General features: G+C 38.9%; 2 protein-coding genes across 3 annotated transcripts in view; both read left to right on the forward strand.

The window, feature by feature from the left end:
- The window catches only part of LOC107082212 (tubulin beta chain), a 4,312-nt gene extending 1,410 nt beyond the window's left edge, over positions 1–2,902 (forward strand). Inside the window, exons 2-5 of one of the 2 annotated variants that reach the window (XM_015370762.1) lie at positions 1,069–1,177; positions 1,347–1,457; positions 1,559–1,803; positions 1,912–2,902. In XM_015370762.1, the coding sequence (XP_015226248.1) occupies positions 1,069–1,177; positions 1,347–1,457; positions 1,559–1,803; positions 1,912–2,724 (1,278 nt within the window). In that variant the 3' untranslated portion in view covers positions 2,725–2,902. The remainder of the gene's footprint in view (positions 1–1,068; positions 1,178–1,346; positions 1,458–1,558; positions 1,804–1,911) is intronic. The other variant, XM_015370763.1, reaches the window with a different exon arrangement.
- Positions 2,903–6,351: 3,449 nt separating this feature from the next.
- mdc1 (mediator of DNA damage checkpoint 1) lies at positions 6,352–20,759 on the forward strand. Its single transcript, XM_015370764.1, has 12 exons — positions 6,352–6,556; positions 7,000–7,140; positions 8,286–8,723; positions 8,797–8,875; positions 10,031–11,127; positions 11,424–11,486; positions 13,030–16,046; positions 17,036–17,176; positions 18,521–18,703; positions 18,793–18,918; positions 20,140–20,250; positions 20,330–20,759. Exons 2-12 carry the CDS (start codon positions 7,005–7,007, stop codon positions 20,531–20,533), a joined length of 5,595 nt encoding a protein of 1,864 aa, XP_015226250.1. The 5' UTR covers positions 6,352–6,556; positions 7,000–7,004; the 3' UTR covers positions 20,534–20,759.
- The last annotated feature ends 3,205 nt before the right edge of the window (positions 20,760–23,964 follow it).

Below are 23,964 nucleotides of genomic sequence, written 5' to 3' on the forward strand. Positions count from 1 at the left end.
TATATATATATATATATATATATATATATATATATATATATGTGTGTATTCTTTTACCTGTTGCTGTAAATGTTCTATGACAGGCAGGAAAGAATATCTAAGATTTCTGTTCTTTACTTTTAACTAAATCTTTTCAATTTCAGGGAACATCTCCATTTGTTTCCCCTCCCTTGGGACTCATTGACTCAGATGTCTAGCATCCGTGATTGACAGAAATGCTGAATGCATACATTGCAGGGATCTGGGTCAGGGTGTGGCATTTCTTTTCCTGCTCATTGTCCTCATTCTTTCACTGAGATTTTTTTTTTCATCTTTGCTGATAGCTATCTATTGTGATACCATCAACCTTCCGTCAGTTCTCCCTGTCTGGGTTTCTCTTTTTTTGTGCACAAACCTTTTGTTCTTTTAGACCTTATTGAACCTCGTTCTGCTCCTTTCTTAGGTCATGCATGGAATCAAATGTCAAGATTTGCTGACCCCTGATGTCCATTCTACTTATCTACAATACATTATATCCAGATAAAGTAAATCACAATCTCTTTTACTGGATACATAGCTGAAATAAAAAACATAATTTGAAAAAAAGCTTTAAAATAGCACAAAAGATTATCACACTGGATTTATTAAAGGCTTTCCTTTAAATTTGGTCCTTTTAAAACGGGCCAAGAAGGCTTGAATACAAACGTTCACTGTCCTCCTGTGCTGTGTGACTGCCTGCAAACTGAGTTTATTTGCAGTACTGCTTTCAGAGGCATCTGTAGCGCCTTTGTGCACATCCTCCATCATATCTTGCATGTGAAAGAGCTTCATTCTGCAGTGTCATCAGCTGGCGGTTGTGGAAATATTAACAGCTGCATTGCAGGAAATGCCTTTGATATGACATGCTTAAAGGGAAGAAAATTATAGGTTGCCCATCACCCTGCAAGACATGGAATCACATTGCTGTTTTACCCATTTAAATCTGCTAGTGTAATAATGTGCATTATTCAAAAATTAGCTTTTTTATTAAAAATGCTAACTGTCATGTGATAAATTTCCTTTTTCTTTTCATTTTTTGTTTCTTTTCAGTTTTGGGAAGTGATCAGTGATGAGCATGGCATTGATCCCACGGGGACTTACCACGGAGACAGTGACCTGCAGCTGGACCGGATCAGCGTCTACTACAATGAGGCCACAGGTTAGCTTACATCATTGATGGTGTTTCATTAAGCACTATATTCTACATTTTCTCTGGCCCTTTCCAGAGTCTCTGGCAGTTTTTACTCAGTGGTTTGTGGATACCACATTGAGCTGGTATATATATTTTCTTCTTTCTCTCCCATTCTCTTCTTTTCTTTAATGTGGAGGAGGTAAATATGTACCAAGAGCAATTCTTGTGGATCTGGAGCCTGGAACTATGGACTCTGTGAGGTCTGGACCCTTTGGACAGATCTTCAGACCTGACAATTTTGTGTTCGGTGAGTTAAATAGCAATGGATCAAAATTGTTTATGAATAACTTCTTAAGCATTAAGAAAAGAAATAAAAGAACACACCAATACCTTTTAATTTTATCATAGGTCAAAGCGGTGCAGGAAATAACTGGGCCAAAGGTCACTACACAGAAGGAGCCGAGTTGGTGGACTCTGTCCTGGATGTGGTCCGCAAGGAGTCAGAGAGCTGCGACTGCCTGCAGGGCTTCCAGCTCACCCACTCTCTTGGTGGAGGAACTGGGTCCGGTATGGGAACCCTCCTCATCAGCAAGATCCGTGAGGAGTACCCTGACCGGATCATGAACACCTTTAGCGTGGTGCCTTCCCCAAAGGTAACTGATCCTTGTGATGGCATGTGATCTGTTGAGTATTTAAAATTAGCTTGTTTAGCCTTAGGTCCTCTGAGATCATGAGACTAAATAAAAGTTCTGTACCTGCAGGTGTCGGATACAGTGGTTGAGCCCTACAATGCTACTCTCTCAGTCCACCAGCTGGTAGAGAACACAGACGAGACTTACTGCATTGACAATGAGGCTCTGTATGACATCTGCTTCCGCACACTGAAACTGACCACACCCACCTATGGTGACCTTAACCACCTGGTGTCTGCCACCATGAGCGGTGTCACCACCTGCCTCCGATTCCCTGGCCAGCTCAACGCCGATCTCCGCAAACTGGCCGTTAACATGGTGCCTTTCCCTCGTCTCCACTTCTTCATGCCCGGTTTTGCCCCTCTCACTAGCCGGGGCAGTCAGCAGTATCGTGCCCTGACTGTTCCGGAGCTCACCCAGCAAGTGTTTGATGCCAAGAACATGATGGCCGCGTGTGACCCGCGCCATGGCCGTTACCTGACAGTGGCCGCTGTGTTCCGCGGCCGCATGTCCATGAAGGAGGTGGATGAGCAGATGCTCAACGTGCAGAACAAGAACAGCAGCTACTTTGTAGAGTGGATCCCCAACAATGTGAAGACCGCCGTCTGCGACATTCCGCCCCGTGGCCTGAAGATGGCCGTCACCTTCATCGGTAACAGCACGGCCATTCAGGAGCTATTCAAGCGCATCTCTGAGCAGTTTACAGCTATGTTCCGGCGCAAGGCCTTCTTGCACTGGTACACGGGCGAAGGTATGGATGAGATGGAGTTCACAGAGGCAGAGAGCAACATGAACGACCTGGTGTCCGAATACCAGCAGTACCAGGATGCTACTGCTGAGGAGGAAGGTGAGTTTGAGGAGGAGGCTGAAGAGGATGCTTAAAGAAGGGAAGTCGAGAAGTCATTGCCAAACTGAAACTATGAAAGGAGCAAACCACAAGTAATCATCACCCCCACTTAGAGTCAAGATCATTACTAGGATAACTTAACTGTGTTCAAGCATTAGGTTGCAGTAGAAATCCCCTGTTGTTCAGTACCAATAAAGTCATCATACTAAACTATCTGGTCCCTGTCTGATTCTTGTGTTGGTGTTTTCATATCTACAGGAGTTTATTATTAAATGAGTTTACAGTATAAATAATCAAAGCTACTATACACAGAAATTAAGCAAGTAAGTAAATGCTGTTCTTTGGGACATGCCACCATTGTGGAGGGATGATCTTGCAGCAGGATGTGCTGAGGGGAATTCAGGTTTATAAAGGTATCATAAATTTGTAATAAGTTTTGAGTCTTTATTTCAAATATAAAGTTAGAAATAAAGACAGACAAAAGTCTGCAGAACCAGATTTTTTTATACATGTAAAGCCAAAATATAAGCAAAATTAAATCAGAATCAGCTACGGGTATGTGTAAACGGGGGGAATTTGAAACAATGTTGAATGTGAAACACAATAATACATTAACAAAAAATAAAAAAAAAATCAAATGGAGACTACAGATCATTTGAAAATTGCATATTTTTTGGAAGGGGGGGGGGCAGTGGCAGGGCTCAAGGGGTCACCTTGGACCTTCTAGTCCAGCTCCAACTAGAACATATATTTTTTCAAAGGGTAAGCTGTATATGCAGAAAAACTGGTCTTCTTATAAAGAACTGGAGCATCACCTTTATAGTGCCACAAGCTAATAATTAATGCATAATGGAGTAGGGCAGCACAATAATCACACATGGTTTATGCAATAGTATTTACTGATGCATATATATATATATATATATATATATATATATATATATACAACCTTGCAATGTCGTATTTATTAAAAAATAAAGCAGAAGATCCTAAAGCAGCTTTAGTTTTGCGGTACCGCAAAACCTATATGGTTTAAAGGTGTCATATATTTACTTTTAGTTAATAGCATGTATCAAGATCAATGTCTAGTTTAGCTAGCACATGAGGTTTTATCAAGGCTGATAATGGGGGCTGTGGCAACAGCTGCTGCCACTGCCCCCAATCATAAAATATATTAAAGTATTTTAAACATTTTTTCATCGTTTTTTTTCATTTAATATAATGCATTTCACCAGGTTAGACCAGGAGAAGGGAGTTTGTGTGTGTGTGCATAAATGTGTCTCTTTCCATGCCTTTACAGCTGTGAGTTAATGTGCCAAGAAAACAGTTTGTGCAAATAAATGGCTAAAAATCCTATTTCAAACGAATAATACATGGAGCATCACAAGGGACAATACTAGTGCTGCAGTTATTTATAAAGTCTATCAGTGATGGCTGTAAAATATACATATTGAAATTCAAGAAATTTGTACAGATTACCCTAATAAGATTTTTGTCCAAGAAAAATTTTTCCAGCAGATTTTCCAGATGATATAATGTAATGTATGTAAAATAAGTCTATGGTTTCAGTGAAATAAATGATCACTAAACCTCAGTAAAACAAGGATCATACTTTTTGGAAGGCATAAAATCCAACCTTATGTTAAAATATCTAGACTAAAAGTATAAAAAAGTGGGTGTATAAAAATATTACCGTATATACTTGTTCTAACTCCTTTTCAAAGATTATGAACAAAATGATCTAATGATTTATTTTTGTTGACATTTTTCCATTTTTACACATACGGGTTAATATCAGGATTCTAAATGTTTTTGTTGATATAGTATATATACCGTATATATATATTTGTTGTTGCTTTTTAAGTACATTTTTGTTAGTTTTATTCAACATAAAGAATATAAATTTCTAATAATGACATTTACAACACAATTATATTGTTAGATTAGATTATTTTTTCCAGCTTTTTCTCCAACTTTTTTTTTGTTATTGTCATTACACTGTCACAAGTACAGAGCAACAAAATGAACTCTGCATTTAACCCATCCCCTTGGAGAGGAATGTTCTGTCATTTTGTGGCGCCCGAGGAGCAGTGTGGGGTCAAGGGTCTTGCTCAACGAGTTAGAGTGGCAGTCTGTGGGAGTGGGACTCAAACTCATAACCTCATGACTCCAAGATCTATGCCCTAACCACTAGGCTGCCACTCCCCCCGATTATTTAGTTCTTATATACCTAAGTAGATAATTGGGTTTTAATGGCATTTTATAAAAAATATATAGTATAGTTGCATTTTCTACAGTTGTGGTTTTAGAAACCTAGTTTTCTCAAAGGTAAATTTTGCATATTGAAAGCATGTAGTAACAGTTGACAAAATAAAAGTGAATTCTTTCACAGACTGTTCCCTATACCACTAAAAACCTACAGTGTTTTAGATCAGTGAGAATCTTTGACATCTGCACATAAGGCAACTACAAATTTGAAACTTTCATCCGATCAAATCCGATAAATAACACTGCAATGTTATTTTAAGATATTTATTAAAAAAAGTCATAGTGCCACTGTTTGAAAATTACAAAAACAATTCTTTAATTAATAACAGTTCTATATTGTATTCGTAAAATGGGTAACAATCGGCCTAGGGGCAGTTGCATCATTTTACTATTTGCGTTTAGATGCAAAAATAGTGAAAAGCATGCTTTCTCCATTGTTTTATTGTCATTACACTGTCACAAGTACAGAGCAACGAAATTCACTCTCTACATTTAACCCATCCCCTTGGGTAGCAGTTGGCTGCCATTTGCGGTGCCCGGGGAGCAGTGTGGGTTTAAGGGTCTTGCTCAGAGAGCCAGATTGGCAGTCTGTGTGCGTGGGTTTCAAACTCACAACCTCAGGATTTCAAGCCATATGCCCAAACCACAAGGCCGCCACTCCCAAAATTTCAGCTTTAAATTGTTTTGATGCTCTTTTGTTATGTAAAAATGCAGTTTGTCTAATTCAAACCATCTTTGAATCAAATGTAAAACATTCGGTGCCCTCACCCGCATGTATGGTGCACCTATTTGGATCAAATTGGTCAAAATAGATGTTTTGTGCACAAGTGAAAGGATTCTTACCCATAAAAGTTCTGGCCAGTGGCTGTTGTCTTATAATGAACAAACTTAGTCTAGCTTCTTGACAATAATATGACCTTTTTACCATCTAAAACCATCTGAACTGAATGTGAATTGCTACTTTTACAGACACAGGACTTTAGAGCGTGTAGATCATTAGCTGACAATTTTGCAGTCAGACAGTTTGTGAAATGCATATGTAAAACAATTAATCTGTAATGTTAGTTTATCCTCAATATGTACTTCTGTAAATCATTTATTCTTAAATATTTTAACTTTGTAAATTGCTATTTGGTTATTTTTTATGGTCAATAAACCACCATAATTAAAAGCAGAAATATACAGCTAGAATAAATAACTGCGTGTTAAACTTCTATCTGTGTATTGGTCAGAGCACTCTTCCAGTTTCTGTGTCTGGCGCGAAAACAAAAACACCGATAGATAGATTTGATCCAATCAAAAATCATCTGGAAAAAATATCCAATCAAAAGCGAGTACGTCATGAAAGACACTTCTATTGGCCAATAGCTGAGTGGTCAGTGGCCCTCTATGGGCGTGGTTGTGTTATCATTTACATGAAGTTTATGTGCACTGATCGAAGCCAGGTAACTTGAAGTTTGTGTTGGAGCATGATCCTGTTTGTGGAAACTCAGACGTTTATTGGATTTATGAAAACGCAACGCATCATCATCAGCTGATGAGCCAGTGTGGGCTAGAAAACTACTCTACACTGGTTAATGCTTCCTTTTTGATTTCAAGGTAACAACCATGCGGTTCCAAAGCTACACACTTTTTAATTCAAAAATAGTGAATGATGTTAGGGAAAGATAAATATAGCTACCATAATAATCACGATGCTAACTGTAGTGTCGTCATTTGCAACCAACCGTTTTGTCGTTGACCGGAAGTGTAATTGCTGTGATTTTGACACTGAAAACGATTATACACCTTTAATAAAAGTTGTTTATGTTGTTTAAACCTTTCAAGACTGGTCTCATATAAAGAATGTGTAATAAAAGTGAAATACAAACTCGCTAAATGCTCAGCATAATGCATTTGTTAACTGTTAGCAGCAGATTATTGGTTAGCCACGAATGCTAATGTTAGCTGCGTGCAGTTGCCTGTAGCTTGTTGTGAAGCTAACTTTAGTTTCGATGGGGCTGTATTTTTTAGTTTTGTTGTCAGCCTTTTTTGCTTTTCAGTAGGAATGGATGCCACGCAGGCGATCAGTGACTCGATCCTAGAATCTGAGGAGGAGGAAAGTGAAGAGGAAAGCAAGAATGAAACAAGGAAGCCATTGGCCAAACTGTGCGTCCTAACAAACCCTCACATCCCTGAGAAAGGTAAATATCCTAACATGTTCAGCTCCATCACCTGTGAAACATGCATAACAAACCTTAGAAAAGTATTATTATTTCTATGCAGCAGCATAATATTCTGAATACATGGAAACACATTTTCCATGTTTGTAAATTTTTGAGAAAACCACAGGTAAAACATGTCAGTCTCCCCTAAAAGCCCATTTCTTTCTTTATTTATTTTTTAAACTTAATTTTTATTTAAATTTTTTGCAAACTTGCATAGATATATACATACAAGCCCACATTTAATTTGCTTTTTTTCACTCACTATATACTTAAAACAACTTTGAAAGTATAAGCATCAGGTTAAATTTGTAAGTAAAGCAGGTTACATGATTAAAAATGAGTAACATACAAACATAGATATAGTTGGTAAGTTGATAAGCAGCACAGATGGAGATAAATGAGTGAAATAAAAATTTAATAAATAATAACTGATAAAAATATATAAATAAAGATAAGGGAGAAGTATAAAATATATTTCAAAAAATTATTGCATTATTTTAGTCATGGCCAGTTTCCATCTATTAACAAATATGTCTTCTTGAAGCCTAAGGCAATAAGTTATTTGTTCCATATGATAGATTTCCCAGACCTTTTCATTCCACATTTTGTACGTTGGTGGGTCAGACTTCAACCATTTACAACTATGATACATTTAAGAGCCACAATCAGTAATTAATTGATTAATAATTTGTAGAAGGTATTTTTTTCCCTCCTCCGGGATGTCATTTTGTAATAATCCAAGCAGCATCTTTGTTTTTGTTTTTTTTTACATTTTATGCTTCTCTTTTAAAGTAGATATATGTTTTGCAGAACTTCTGTATAAAAATCCAGATTTTTCCATTTTCTTAAAGAACAAACATGACATGGTGCAGGGAGTCATTTATCCTGGTCGCTATTTAAAATGAGAAATGAGTGATTCAACTCAGAAGTGTTGACCTTTAGATGTTAGGATAAAGTTGTAAGAAAATATCAACTTTTCTGTACTTGCCATATTTAAAGTGAGAACAAGAACAAAATCTTTATTACAAACAAAACTGGGAGAGACTTTACATATACCTTCTTTTAAGTCCATTAAATGTAAAGAAATCTTTCCCTAAATATATTTTGTCTCTGTCATTTAGAGTTTCCTCTCTTCCTGGGAGATAATATTCTGGGCCGTGACCCCAACATCTGCACATTACAGTTGCTCGCACCCTCTGTGTCCAAGCAGCATGCTACGGTCAGCATCTCTGTGTACCGCAGAAGAGGCCGTGATAGTAAAGAGGGCATGGAGGCCCTGGTTTGGGACCTAGGGAGCATGAATGGGACCCGTAAAGGACACCTAAAGCTGACCCCTCATGTGCGCTATGCCCTCAGTGAGGGCGACACCTTGGTTTTTGGGAACATCCCATGTCATTATGTAAGCTCCAGGTCGGAGGAAAAGAGAATGCCTATTATAGGTGGGTGCCTCTCTATTGAGCAAACTCCAGTTCAACCCCACGGGACTTTGGTACCGGAATCTGATTCAGACTCGGAGAGTGAAAGAGGAGCGAGACGGGATAGAAAACAGAAGACCATTGGTAAGTTTAATAGATGATAATTTAAAAACACCACTGTTTTAAGTTTTTATTAACATGTTGGCTTCGATTTCAGTGTCTGATTCAGACTCCCACAAGTCCAGTCCCAGCTCTTCTGCATTCTTAAGTCCCCCAAATAAAGTTGTACCTGAAAGGTATGCTCCTCATTTTAACTATGAAGATTTTAACTATTTTAATGGATTGTACAAAAAAACAAAAACAAAAAACAAATGCATTTTATTTGCTTAGAAGGTCTTTTTGCATTTTATTATGTATATCTGAACATTAAGCATTTGTGTATTTTATCTTGAATTTTAATTTTGTTAATAGACATGCAGTGTATGCTGGGCTATATGTTTTTCAAAAGTTTTTAGTAAATACAAAAAAGGGAAGTCAATAGATTTTAGAGCAACCTTTTGATAAAGTTAATGCTTTAGTTCTTTTTTGAAGTGTTTCAATCAGCTTTACACTTTGAGAAAATTACATTTTTGACAAATGTTCAAATGGAGATTTGTAATTGGATTGGCGACTTTAAAACGCAAGTATGCTTTTACTTAAACCAGTGGTTTCCAAACTGGTTTAGGTAAACATGGTCCTATCTTCTTAAGTCAAAGTTTTGACAGGCCACAACAGTGTGTTCCCTTTTTTATATTCACTTAATTTTTTTTCTTCAAATTTTGGAACTTTACCATGCATTCCCATGTATCATTTCAGTGAAACAAATAAAGAAGTATTATTTCTTTGGAAATAGATGTGTAAATCATTTCAGATCCAAAACATGTAAAGTTTTTTGCAGGTTTTCTCATTAAAACATAATTGTTTTGCAAACCTACTATATTTAGCCATGTTGAATGAAGAAACTCAATGCAGATTTGATGCACAAAGGGCTTTTGATATGTAGAAGTCGCTGGATGTTATTGAAAAACTCTCAACCTTTTTCATTTTCGGAAAATTTTAGTCAGTTAGAAATAAGCATTAGTAAAAAAGAAGTCTTTAAATGCATTAACAGGCTGTCGTGGCAGCTTGTTGTTTTCATGCTGAAATGTGATCCTGTTTGATTTTTTAACACGTTTTCTAGGACTTTCATAGCTCCATACTTTCCCAACAACTCTGGTCAGCCCTTCTTTTGTGCTAAAGTTAAGATAAAAAAAACATCCCAACAGCATCTCACTGCCACGACATTCTAATAAAACACATCAAATTTTATGGCAAATGAATTATTTTTGAAAGGCTTTTTATTAACAACAGAAAACGTATTTATCAGTAACTGCTATCTTTCAGATCCTAAGTCTTGTTTTTCCGTTTTACAGTGAAGATGAAAGCCCCGTAACGCCGTCCTCCTCCATCAAGAATTTGTCAAACAGACATGTAAGTTTCAGCCTGGAGGAGACGGATGGCGACGTGGGCCGACAGCGTCCAGAGAAAGACACGACAGCTGCATTTGTGGAAAACCATGATGAGAAAGTCGAAGGAGCAGCAGAAGAAAATGGAAATGATTTGAAAATCCATCAGCCCCTTAATGAAGATGGCGAGTCGCCTGGGTCAACGTCAGTGTCCCGAGACGCCATCCCTGAATTTAACCTGGACAGTGACACTGATGTGGAGGAAGGAGAGGAAGAGGTGTCGCCTGCGGGGCAAAACGATCAACCCCCAAACCCAGTCCTTTCACACATGGACAGTGACACTGATGTGGACGACGATACATCGGATAAAGTTCCAAAAACTTCTCCTGCTGCTGAAGAAAAATCAAAACCTTCTGCTATTCAGCTTGAAGGCATCGCAATGGACAGTGACACTGATGTGGATGATGATGCCAACGTTTCATCCAAAGCCACATTATTTCAGGGTCAGCACACTACTAACTCAGCCCCCTCATTGCAGCCTGGAGATTTCCACTTGGACAGCGACACAGATGTGGATGAGCAAGAAGACGGAGGAGAAGGAGTGAAACAGGAAGATCCTAAAACAGACAAAGCTCTCAATGATCCATCTGATAAACCCACACCTACTGTACCTCATGATCTGCATCCAAGCGACGACGGCTGTAATGAAGCGGTGGATGACCCCTCCATGGCTGCTTCTGGCGCATCTTCGGAAGGGAGAGCCGGTCTGGATATTTTGTCTGATAGTGACACAGACGTAGAGGAAGACCGCCCCCCTGCTATATCTGCTGCTCCTGCATCAGGAGCTCTGGAGCCGGATTCCAGTAAAGACAGAGATGTTAAGGAACCTATCCTTCCCCAAGCTGAAGCCAAGGGCAGTCAAGCTGACCTTCAGGTGGAAAGTGACACTGATGTGGAGGATGAGAAGGCAGTGGAGCGCCAGATCCCAAACCTGCTCAGAGAAAATACTCCTGGGTCTCTGGTTCCTCTGCTGCAGAACTGTTCTACTCCTGTTCAGCTTTCAGGTACTTGGTCTTAATTTGATGTATAGAAAGATCACAGGATTAAAAAAAATCCAAAACAATAGAAATAAAATTAGAGAAGTACATTAAAAGAAGTAATAAATCATTATAGACTAAAGTTGCAACCAGGTGTACAAGAAGAAAAGTTTTTGTTGCATATTAAAAACCGATTTCCGATTACTTGTAAGACAATGTTTACCAAGGCTCATGATCCACATTTACAAAGATTCTTGGATTTTTTTGAATGGAAATAAGCTTTAACTGTTCTTCTTTTTATGTATTTATTTATTGTTTTGCAGAAGGAGAGGTTGAGCAGATGGAAACTCAAGCCTTCACAAGCCCAACGTCAGGCGCACATCGATGTAGGTTTAACACATCTATTTCTAATTCATGTTGCTTTGTACTGTTTTCAGTTTTTTTTGTGTGTTCTTCTGCTGCCTTTATAAAATAGTTGAAGTTTGGCACAAATTCAATATAAAAATTTGATATAAAGCGTTAATATTAGTTTACAACTTTTACCAGAGCTACTCGTTTAAGTGGAATAAAGAGCTGGACATGAATATGCTTGAATGAAACCAGCCTATTGCAGCTCTGGCTACATGTTAGAAGTCAGCTGACTGGAGAGAGAACCTTCCAGACCCTCCATGGTCTCAAATGTTTTGCAGCATCATTGATTGTCCTGCATCTAGCTCCCCCCATCTTTCCTAAAACCCTGACCAAGTTTCCTCTCTGTGCTAAGGAAAAGTATCCAACCTGCTTCATGCATCTGCTGCCATCTTGTTCCACTGTGGGGATGGAGTTTTTATTTTTTAGTCACACCCATTATTTGTTAGTTTGAAAGTTAACTTTTGCTCTCATCTGACTAGAGCACCTACAACTTCAATCTGTCCAGCGTTGGGCAAAACATAAATAAAACCAAAGGGAATTTGTTTAACTGGGTTTTATTCACAGGTATCGGAGTAAAAGGTGCCAGAGTACAAGTGCTGACCACACCTTTCATATTTTGCTTTCTTCTCACTTAGTGTTGCTCTTTCACATAAAATCTTGATAAATTAATTTATAGTTAATTTCTGAAACAGAGGAGACTAGGGTTGTCACGATACTAAACTTTTCAACTCGATACCGATACTAAGGAAAATATTCGATACCATTTTCGGTACCACAAGGATAAAAACAAAGACTCCAAAATTCTACAGAAATATTTTCATTAATAAATAAAATACAATAAATAAATACAATAAAGGTTGTATGCTGTGCACAATATTAAGCAAGCTTGATAAAAAACTTATAAAATTATAAAATTAAAATTAAGTAAATTCCTTACTTGGCTATGCTTTGCACACATAACAATGACACTAGCAACTTCCTTATACTTCATTTAATCAGTTTTATAACTAATGGCAACAGTGTCAAATTTAACTTTGCATCATCTTGAAAAACTATTTATTTTGGTTTGTGGCGAACAACAAGTTGGTGCAGCGCCGAGTCCAACCCAAATGGAATTAATTGTGTGGATAAAACAAATTATTTTAATACATACCGGTGTATATATATATATTATTTTAAATACCAACAGGTTAAAACAAAAATAAGCTTAAACGAAACAAAACTAACAATTATTTTTAATGTAAGGAGTAGAAAGTAGAGATAATTGCAAAAAAAATGTAAGTAGTAGAAGTAAAAACGTGTCTAAAAAATTAATCACTCCAGTAAAGTATAGATAGCCAAAATATCTACTTAGGTAAGATAACGAAGTATTTGTATCTTATTACTTGACACCTCTGATTTGATGTAATCAGTGATGAATATTACATTTTTTCTCTCCCTTTAAAAAAAAAACAACAAAAAAATTTGTTCAGTTTAGTAATTAAATAGATGTGTTTGTTTTATGTCTTGCTCCTGCAGATGCTGGGGCTTCTTCTTTAGGAGCAGTGGTATTTTCCTCCTGCTCAGACAGCCAGGAGGATGGAGACTATGACGTGGCTGAGACTCAGTCCTTCATTCTTCAGGATAGAGATAGCTACAAAGGTTTAAACCCAGAGCTAGCCTCTGAAATCGAGTCCTCTGCTGTCCAACCTGAGGAGACTTCCACCAGAGGAGATTCCTTCCAGCTGGGTCTGTCTGATAGCAGCCACTTACAGGGTGAGTTTAAAGCTGTGGCCATGGAAAACACCCAGGCTTACATCTCAGAAGATGGAGTTAACCTGGAGGACACTCTGGAGTATGTGGAAGGAAATTCTCCTACCCTGGAGGCCACTCAGCCCTACAGCGATGACATGGGGCCTTCTAGATGTTTAGAAATGTCCAGGAAAGAAGGCTGTGGTTCTTTGGCTATGGAAGCAACTCAAGCTTATATCCCAGAGCCTTATGACGAAGGTTCAAATGAAGATGCAAAACAAAACTCTGCCAAGACTGAAAGCGTGGTTTCCACATGCTCGTCAACACTTCCTTTGGCTGAAACTCAGACAGTTTCTTCCTCTTCTTCTGAGCCTAATAATCCAGTTGGTTCCTTAGAACCTGCTCAAACCGGAGTGCGAAACGAAACAGAGGAGCTTCAAGAATCTCAATCAGTTGCTGAAACACAACCCATGTGTCAAAGTGATGAAGAGGAGAGGGATGCTGAGGGGTTGTCATCACCGTTCCTGAAACCTGCAGAGGAGCAGAAACATCACACAACCTCCTCGGCCTTATCCCTCGCTGAAACCCAGCCCATGTGTACGAGTGACGACGAGGCGAGCGATGATGATGGGTTGTCTGCAGAGTCCCTACAGCCTCTAAAAGTGGAGACACAGCCAGTCACCCATTCAGCCCTGACTCTGGCGGAAACTCAGCCTGTGGATGTTGATGCTGAGGAAGCTCAGTCAACAGATTTAGGTGAAGGTGACGCAAGTAACGCTGACGACTCTGAGATGCTGCTTCCCCGAAAAAGAAAAGCAAAACAGCTACATATTGATGAAGAGGAGTCGCAGGAGACTGCTGAAACCCAGCCTGTCTGTCCAAGTGATGATGATGACGATCTGGACTCGATGCCGTGCCTACGGAAAAGGAAAGCAAAGCCCCTGCAGCTGGAAGACGAGACGCAGTCACTTGTTGGTTCTCAAAGTTCTGCTCCTGAACCTCAGCCTTCAGCAACATGTGAAGAAGAGCAAAGCAGCGAAGACTTTATCACAACCCGAAAACGGAAAGCAAAGCAGCTGAACATTGAAGATGAGCAGACTCAGCCTCTGATTAGCTCTGAACTTGAAGATAAAGGTCTGTCTGAAAGGGTTCCAGAAGCTGCTGGAGTTTCTGCTGTTGAAGCTCAGGCAGAAGTAAGAGATGGAAAATGTGACGTTGGTGAATCCATAACTTATGCAGGAAAAAGAAAAGAAAAGCAGCTGCATCTTGAAGAGGAGGAGATGCAGCCAATCACTGTTTCTGAAGTCTCTCTGACTAAAATTCAGAGAAAAGCTGACGCGACGAATGTTTCACCAAGTAGGAACGAAACGAGGGAACAAAACAAGTCTGACAGTGGCAGCTGTCAGAAAGAGATGAAAGCAGCCAATCGACAGACAAGGGGGAGAAGAAATGTAAGGAAACAGGAAGAAGATGATGATGAAGAGGACAAAAACAAGAGCACTGAAAATGAGAGCCAGATTAAACAGCAAAGAGATAAGAAACAAGGGGAAGACATAGCAGAAGAACATGTGGCAACAGAAAAGGAGAGGGATGAGCTGGTAAATGAAACGCAAACAAAAAGAAGAAAGAGAGAGGAGAAGAAATCCCAACATGAGATAGAAGATCAAAGGGAAGCGAGTTTGGAGACAAGGAAGCAGGAAGAACCCGAAGCAAGACTGGAGGAAACGGCAAAATCTGAAGAAAAACAACTTCAAGATTTACAAAATAATAATGAGGAAGAGGAGAACCACAGAGGTTCTGTAAGAACCCGAAGATCAAGAGGCCGGGGTGGAGCCGGGCCCCATCAAAGCTCGACCTTCTCAGTGAGCGAGGACGTCCCTGCGAGGAGAACCCGCTCCAGCTCGGTCAGCTCAGAGAGGTCGGTCTCCAGCATCAACGACAAAACCCAGGAGAGCAAAGGAAGAGGGAGAGGAGCGAAGAGGAGCAGCGATACCCCCAAAACAGCTGTGAGGAGCAGCAGACGAAGGACGGCCACAGAAGCAGCAGAGCAGGACGGTGAAGCTCAGATGCTCAGTGCTAGTCCAAAAGCCAGTTCTAAGGCCTCCAGCACCACCTCCCAGAACAGAGGAAGAGGAGGAAGACCTCGAGGAAGAGGAAGGAAAACATCTCACTCCAACATTATTGCTCCTGACATTAGAGATTCCACAGAGAGGAGCAGATTGTCAGAAAGCTCCTCCACAGATATTCTGCAGCAAGACAAAAGGCAACCCAGCGCTCAGCTCACTGTTACCAGTAGGGGGCAGCAGCGGGTCGGTGCCAAAGGATCTGAAGATTTAGCTCTGAATAATAAAGGCCGTAAAAAAAATCAGGAAAAAGCTGAAGATCTAAATATCTCTCTGCCTAAGAGGAATTCAAGGAGCACAGGCCCAAAAGCAGTAAAAGCTGAACCTGTGGAGGAAACTGAAGCTCCTACAGTTAGTTATGGGGAGGAGGCCAGAGACGAGAGCAAAGCAAACACTGAAGCAGATGGAGAGCAGAAACCAAAAGAGGAGCAAAACAAAGAGATTCCTTTTGCCATCCCAGGAAGGAGAACTAGCAGAGCTTTAAGCACTCGGGTGAAGAAAAGTGAAAAATCCCTCCCAAAAAACCAGGTAGAAGATGGGAAGAAAGGAGCAGTGAGCACTGTTGAGAAGAGAACCAGGGCCGGATCCTCAGAGGTCCAGAAAAATAAGAAGCAGGGGCTGCAGGAAACTAAAGCATCCGACTCTTCCATGGAACAGGATGGAGCTGAGGAGGTAGCAGAGGTAAAATCATTATTCCTATTCCATCGATCATAAAAATTTCCACATTAACATGTTTAGGAATCCGTCTAAAATGGAAGATTGGATACAGAAAGCTTTTACCATTACTCAAAGCTCAGTTGTGTGCAGTGAGACAAGCCTTTACAAACATTGTAATGCTCCTCCATCTGTATCTTGGCAAATGTCTTTCCTCTCTCAGTTTTGCCATGTATCTAATGGATTCAGTGGGTTAGTGGTCACCCACGCTCTTTCCTCTTAATTTCCTCGCTGTCGAGCTGAATTGAATTAATGTTGTGTAACCCATCAGGGAAAAAGATTAGCAATTGACAACTTGAAGTCAATTATGATCACAGGAATAAAAAAAACAAAAAAACAATGCCAGGATTATTCCCAATGGAATCTTTTAGAACCCCCCCCAAAAAAAACATCTAAAATGATAGCGATATAACCCGAAACGTTCCTGCAAATCATTCCAAAAAAAAATAAAGAAAAACAATCCACTGGACTTTTTTATCGAAGTTTGAAGACGTTTCAATTCAAAACCCCCACCCTCATACAGGAGACCAACCTAACGGCCCCTCTTTCAGATACATAGACCAGCATTGGGTATTTCAGGCTAACAATGAACCGCAATGGTGGTGGACCCGTTTTTCCGGTTCAATTTGCATGTTTTCTTCGCCAAAACAAGGCTTTGTTTTGGTCCACACTATAAAGCCTTGAACTCAACACTATTTCTGACATTTCGAATTGAAAAGGCTTCCTGGATGGGAAGCAAAAGGTCTTCCAACTTGGAAACAAATTCCAGTGGATTGTTTTGTTTACTAGTTTGGAATGACTATGACCTGGATGACTAAGAATCTTCACCAGCATTTATCCAAATCTTTATTAAGAGATACATTGTTTCCTTTTTTATCTTTATCCTATTTATTCATTTATTTACTCAGTTGCTGTCTTGTTTTTCCTCCTGCTCCCTTACTTCCTCTCCTCCTCAGCACCCTCAGACCCCGGCCGCGACTCCTTCCAGGAAGCGACGAGTTTCTTCAAACTCCTCCCCCGTGGCAAAGACACCTCGTTCCTCCTCTGCGTCTCCTGCTACGATTAGCCGACTGGGCCACGGGAGCCCAGCCTACAAGGTCTGTGTTTGTCCTTTTTTTGCTCAACGGGTATAACATGCAAAATATTAGGGCTCCTATAAATATCTCTATTGCCTAACTTGAGAGTAAGGATGCATATAATGATTATTTGGCTAATCGATTATTGATGGTTATTTTTTCCATTAATCAATTAATAATCAGAAAGTCTTTAAAGAAGTTTAGTAAAACTAAACTTCTTAACTTCTAACTTAGTTTTAAACCTGGTGAAACTGAAACCTTTCCACTTGAGGGCCATATTATTTTTATCTTAAATGCATTTTTATCTTTATGCTTAAATGCTTTCAATGTTGGCATCATTACTACTCTAACTGGGTTGCTCTGTTAGCTAGAGGCATTTAGAGTATCTATGCTCTGGTTAATGATTAACAGATTACTAAATTAGTTGATGGTTATTTCAACAATCAATTTATCCAGATTAATTAACTGTTCCAGGCCTAATTGAGAGACTTTGAATAAATTATTAGATGACGTCACATGGGGGCGGCTACGGCAACGATCAACACAAATCATACAAGTCAAGCTTCAGTTGATTAACAGAACTAAACGGGACTCGAGTTAAAATCAATTTGTGGTGGAGGAAGGTGGAACTATCATCATATAACAGTTCCATGAGATCCTAGGAGGATATTTTATTGGGACTTTATATTGTAAAAAACTTTCTTTAAAAATAATAATAATAAATAATTGGTTGCTCTGTTTTAGTTTGCTCAGTCCTGTTAGAACATTGGTCTCCAAGTAATCCAAGAATCCATCTAATGTTAAGCTGCATCTATCAGGCAAGCAACAAAACACCTTTTAAAAGATGAGTTCAATTAATGGAATACAAAAATAAAAACCCGATGTGAAGAATAGTGTTTGGTTTCCTTAAAAAAAAACTTTGTGTTAGTGGATAATTAGAGACAAGAACAAATCTAAAGAATTTGTTTTTTAAAAAGTCTTTATTTGAGGCTTTTCAACAACTTGAGAAAACAACTCGACCAAGAGCATAAAACTTTACTGAAAGAATTACTTCCACAGTCGTTACCCACTGAGCTTTCACTGGTGTGGTTTCCTCCCCAGTTCCTGCTGATTGCTTTCTAAGCTGCCTGCAGCAGTATTTGGAGCATGTATCAATTACTTACTTTCTTTATACAACTGTGGTGGTTAGATGAACTCCATTTAATATTTACTTCTATGCAAAAAACTATATCAACTGTTTTGGCCGCATCAGCCAATGTTTTTTTTTTTTTTTTTAAGATCATCAGAAATCCATTTAAGTGATGTAATCATGAGTAAAACTGTCTGTAGTCCCTGATAAGCAAAGCTGTACTGTTATTCTCTCAGGTCCTATTCACTGGAGTGGTGGATGAATCTGGAGAGCGAGTGCTGGCTCGTTTAGGAGGCGCCATGGCCCAAGGCGTCTCAGACATGAACTGCCTTGTGACGGATAAAGTGCGAAGGACGGTGAAATTCCTGTGCGCCGTGGCTAAAGGTGTCCCAGTCGTCACCACACAATGGCTGGAAAAGGTTATTAGCAGCAGCTAGAATAAGCAATATAGACCTGTCCTCCCTGTTAAGCTCTGTCTCACTTCAACTGTCTCCCCTGTCCATTTCAGAGCGGTAAGGCTGGGAGCTTCCTTTCTCCGAATGCTTTTGTTGTAAAGGACCCGGAGCAAGAGAAGAAGTTCAGCTTCTCCCTGCAGGAGTCTCTGAGGGTTGCCAGCGGCCAGCCTCTTCTGCAGGTATTTGATGGCCTCCTATATGTCTGTTTTCCTCTTTATTATTAATATTCTCTGACTGAGTAGTGGATGGAGTGTCAGGGTGCAGGGTGTTTCCTTTAACTGATAGCTCAGCAGAGCTGGTGAGAAAGACTGAGTCATTGTGGCTATGTGGAAAAATCATGCCCAGTCCTCATCAGATGATGATACATTCGCAGTCTTAGAAAAGACTTCATATCCATCCAACTAACTTTATTGACTTTTTTATTGATTATTTGCAAGAGTAACTACAAGTTAAAAAAAAGAAAAATTCTGAAAGGATATATTCATCATAGTGACTGGAAAAAAAGGCATTTTTCAAAGAAAGCCATGACTAGTTTCACAAATAGTGTCTTAGACACAGCAAACCTGAAGAAAATGATGCTCTGGTTAGATAAGACCAGGATTAAATATTTGGTCTGAATGTAAAATGCCAGGTGGTAAGGACGACAAGCAACACACTTGCCCTGAATACATTCTGAAGGTGAAGCAGAGACAAGGAAACTGCTCAGAGTTATTAGGAAGATGGATGGAGCTAAATGGCAGGAAATGGTGTTAGAAGCTGTAAACAAGGTTCACCATCTAGTTGGACAATAAAATGCAGCTAGAGCTGCAGTGGAATGATGAGATCAAAATGGTTTTGTTAGAACGACCCATTCAAAGCCCAGACCTAAATCCCATCAAGAATTTCTTTCAAGAATTGTATACGGATAGTTACAGATTTTCTGCATGAAGGCGGACTGAGTTTAGTTACTTTGCAAAATCTCTCAGACATGACGCAGTAAAACGCAGTTCTTACAAAGTGTTGACTCAGGAGGATGAGTCAGTACATTTAGAAACTGGATCATGTCTTGTAAGAAAATTTGAAAAGTTTCAAGCGATGTGGAAACTTTTGTAAGCCGTTGTGTTTCAGGTGGAGTGCACCTATTATTTACCCCCACATGGTAACCTGTGGTGTTAATTTAACATCTATTGTTTGTGTTCTGGTTTTGTTTCTGGGGCATTAGGCTTTCATCTCAGCTGTAAGGTGATACAACACATTATGCTGATGCCTAGCTAAAATTAGGGTGTACACCTCACCCAAATGTTTTTGTATCGATTTTCTTATTCTCGGTTACAGAACCTAAATAAGTATCGACTAATTCTTCTGTATTTGCTTACAAGGATATGTAATGTATCACTTTGCTTCTGTTTTGCTTGTTTTAGGGATATCAGATCCACGTCACAAAGTCAGTAAAGCCTGAACCAGTTCACATGAAAGACATCATCACCTGCAGCGGCGCCACATTTCTACCAAAGATGCCCAAAGCTCACAAGGTAACAGCTGAGCTCAGAGCTATAGATGTCTCCTAGCATTATTCTCTCTCTTACTGTGCCACACCTCTCTGTCTCTCAGCCTCTGACCGTAGTGATTTCCTGCGAAGAGGACCTGCATCTGTGTGTCCCCGCCATGTCCGCATCTCTTCCCGTCGTCACCGCTGAGTTTATCCTCACCGGGATCCTGCAGCAGAGAGTGGACTTACAGACTCATGCACTTTCTGCCCCTGCAGCCAGGCTGGAACCTGCTGAGGGCAGAGGGAGAGGCCGGAGGAAGACTTAGTAGACCGTGTCACTGTGAATATAGGCTCAAGATGTTTGAGTTTGTATGTCTCTTTAAGCTTAGATTAAAATTGCAGAACGTTTGTCTGCTTCAAGGACTCAAGAATGTATTTACCATCAAATATGAATGCAAACATATTTTCTAGGTACAGTTTTTCTGCTTCAGCCATTTATGAGTCATTCTGTTTGCTTAGAAATGTTAATTCCTAGAGGCTGAAAAGCACTAGCGAAACAGTAGAGGCTGGGAGATGAAGCCTCTCCTCTGACTCAGAAGTCCTGCTGTGTTTTAAGCTTTTCACCCCGTGTATGTTTAGTGAAAGAAAAATGCCTCTGAGGGCATCAATAAGAGTATTCATCCAGTTCTGTCAGGTAGACCCAGGAAGTGGAGGATGTTTAAATCATGTTTGTATTAGAGCAGCTGTGTTTGTAGGCTCTTTATTGAAATCCATCTACTCCAGATATCTGTAGGTGCAACAGGGTTGTTTCCTGTCCTGATACAAAGTGCATAGTGCCTTTTATACCTCAGATAACCATCAACTCACCAGTGTGTCTATTGCTCCTGTCTCCATTAAGCAGCTCCACTCCATTAAGGCGTTATTCAATCTCATCGCCTTGAGGGAGAGATGCACACCGTGTTGTCTTCCCACTGCTGATGCTGCTTCTGCAGCAACATTTCATCCTGTTTGTCCAATACACACCTTCACTAGATGTGAACGCCTGCCCGTATGCAGAGATCTCATGGGTTTATGGTCTAACCTGCTATAAATGGTCCTTTAAAGATTCAATCAAAGTGTCTTTTTTTTTTTTTGTAGAGCCGTTGCCTTGACTTTAAAAAATGTATAAAATCATGAACACATTAAATATTTTCTATGTATCTATGTTTTCTATACTTTGTTTTATTTCATCTTAAGTCTACAGTGATTTTCACTCATCTTGGAAGATCTCAGAGCCAAACTGAAAGAGCCTATTTATAATGTGCCACAGAAAATCTGCAATTTGAAAATCCATAAAGCCTTTTGATTTCTTTTTATTATTCAATGGCTCAACAAAATGCCAAACATTGCAATATATTTTATTAAAACTAGCAAAACTGCTCTTTTGTATTTTGTTTTTTGTTTTTTTTTTGGGGGGGGGTTGTAAAATAAAAGATATTTAGGTTGTCAAACATTCACCTATTGAAAGGCTTAAGGCTTTAAAATATTTTTTGTGGTCAACGGTTTTTATTGTTTGGTTTCGATCAGGGGTCTGTCATCTGTGGCTCTTGGAAGTGTCAGGGTTTCATTGAGGTTTGGAGGACGCAGAGGCCGAGAGGCTGGGGTGAATACTTGTAGTTTAATTATGAAAATTAACAAAGGCAGTCCAAAAATCCAACTAAAGAGTAACAGACCAGAACCATGGAGACATCAAGGGAAAACATGTAGAAGGAGCCAGGGAGGGACGAGGGGAGACAATTGCAGCGATGACAGGACCAGCAACAACAGAGGAACCAACGAAGAGGGAGAGCATAAATAGCTGACAGAGACAAAGGGAGGGCTAACGAGCTGACAAGGAGCAGGTGTGAGGAGACAACAAGGGGGCCAAGGGGAAAGGAACACACACACAAGAGGGCAACAGAGGACAACATGAGAAATAACATAAATCTAGAAATTACAACAAAATAGGAATTAAACCAATAAAAACTAGAAAACAAGGAGCAAAGTAAAGCACAACATAACCAAAACCATGACAGGAAGCCTCTATAACGGCTCCTAATGTTGGCTAGAATGTTGAAGAAGCAACTAAGGCCTTTTTTCCCCTCTGGGATTATTAAAGTATGTCTGATTCTGATTTTATAATAAATGCAATATTGCCAAAATAATTGCATTAATAGAACAAATTAAACGTATATATTACATCTTTCTTATTCCTTGTCATTAAACTAATATTTATCAGAAATACCATTATTTAGTAGAAAATTAATGCATCTGTTTTACACTGTCTCACATTAAAAAGTTTAAATAAATTTGCAACTGATTTCCTAGTAGAAATAATAAGCTACTTTTTAACAGCTCGTGTAAAATTTGCTGCTCTAGATAGGAAACCAAATGGTGGGTGGCTCACCCCCAGTCTACTTTCAGAGATAATGAGGCTACTGGAGGTTTTGTGATCTTTAGAAATACTTATGAAAACAGTTTTATAAAAGATACATATTTTGTTTTGGGACCTACCTAACATTTTCCATCTGAAGACATTTTTGATTTAACAGCTGGTTCTTAAATATATTTACTGCATATCTGCAGCCAAAAACGATTTATATGTTTCTTGATTTTCAGCAACTCATTCATTCCTAAAACTGGCATTCTCATAAAATAATCTTTGTTTCACGTAGTAAAAGCTGTAACAATAACTACTCTCAGATGTTCGCGAATGTATAATAATAAACTGTTATTCAGATCTAAGAACATGTTACCAGAGTAAATAGCTTAGCTCAACTGTCTCACATTTAAAAACACTCAGGATCTGAGGTGGATTCTATAGAAGATGTTTCCTGGTTTTTCCCGAACACGAGTTAAATCATCCTTTCATCCTTTAAAAGAAAAATGGTTGGATGGACGGTTGTTATTATGACAGCCAATTACTAAGGAAGTAACTTGTTTATTTGTATTAATGCAGTAATCAATGACAGAGTATGCATGCTTGCTTCAATCTAATTTGTTGTTAATTTAGTTCAATTTAATGCAAAAAATACTTTCATGATCCAAAAGGGAAATAAAAATGTTACCATCACTCATAGGTTTTGTTTTGACAATTTGTTGTTGATGTTAATAGCTGTAGAAAGGAAAGATTTTTTTTAGCAGTCTGTTTTGCACCAGCTCTGGATAAACCTCTGACTGAAGACACTTGTTATTTAACATTCATTTAAAGGGATTATCATTTTCATTCAATTTAATGAAGAATTCTTTATTAAATCATTTTCTGTCATGAAAATTACAGAAAATCAGAGAAGGTCTGTTTTTATCAACTATTTTGTTCCCCAAATAAATTTTTAGATCAGCTCTGATATGATACAGCAAATTTGATTCTTACTTTAACTTCTTTAGTTGCCAGTGGTAATTCAATCATTGTAATCTTACTGTGTTAAGATGTAATTGTGTCTTGCATGTTACACTGTCACAGTACATCACCCCAAGTCTACTTTCAAAGATAATGAGGCTACTGGGGGTTTTGTGATCTTTAAAAATAATTATGAAAACAGTTTCATGAAAGATGCTTATTTTGTTTGTTGCATATCTGCAGCCAAACCATAAGGCAAATAAATAAAGAAGCTAATTAAAAGAGATATATACATTTATGTTTCACTGTATAATTCAATTTCTACCTACATTTATTTGTTTACTGTATTTTGGGGGGCAATTATTTGTATGCTTTTTTATTTATTGAGCATTTATTTAA

Source organism: Cyprinodon variegatus, unplaced genomic scaffold (genome assembly GCF_000732505.1).
Source record: "Cyprinodon variegatus isolate N-32 unplaced genomic scaffold, C_variegatus-1.0 Scaffold48, whole genome shotgun sequence".
Lineage (NCBI taxonomy): Eukaryota > Metazoa > Chordata > Actinopteri > Cyprinodontiformes > Cyprinodontidae > Cyprinodon > Cyprinodon variegatus.

Coding starts and splice junctions, on each gene's coding strand:
- mdc1 (XM_015370764.1), top strand. CDS start 7,005: ATGGATGCCACGCAGGCGATCAGTGACTCGATCCTAGAATCTGAGGAG. Junction 17,177..18,520: donor ACGGGAGCCCAGCCTACAAG/GTCTGTGTTTGT, acceptor TTATTCTCTCAG/GTCCTATTCACTGGAGTGGT. Junction 20,251..20,329: donor AGATGCCCAAAGCTCACAAG/GTAACAGCTGAG, acceptor TCTGTCTCTCAG/CCTCTGACCGTAGTGATTTC.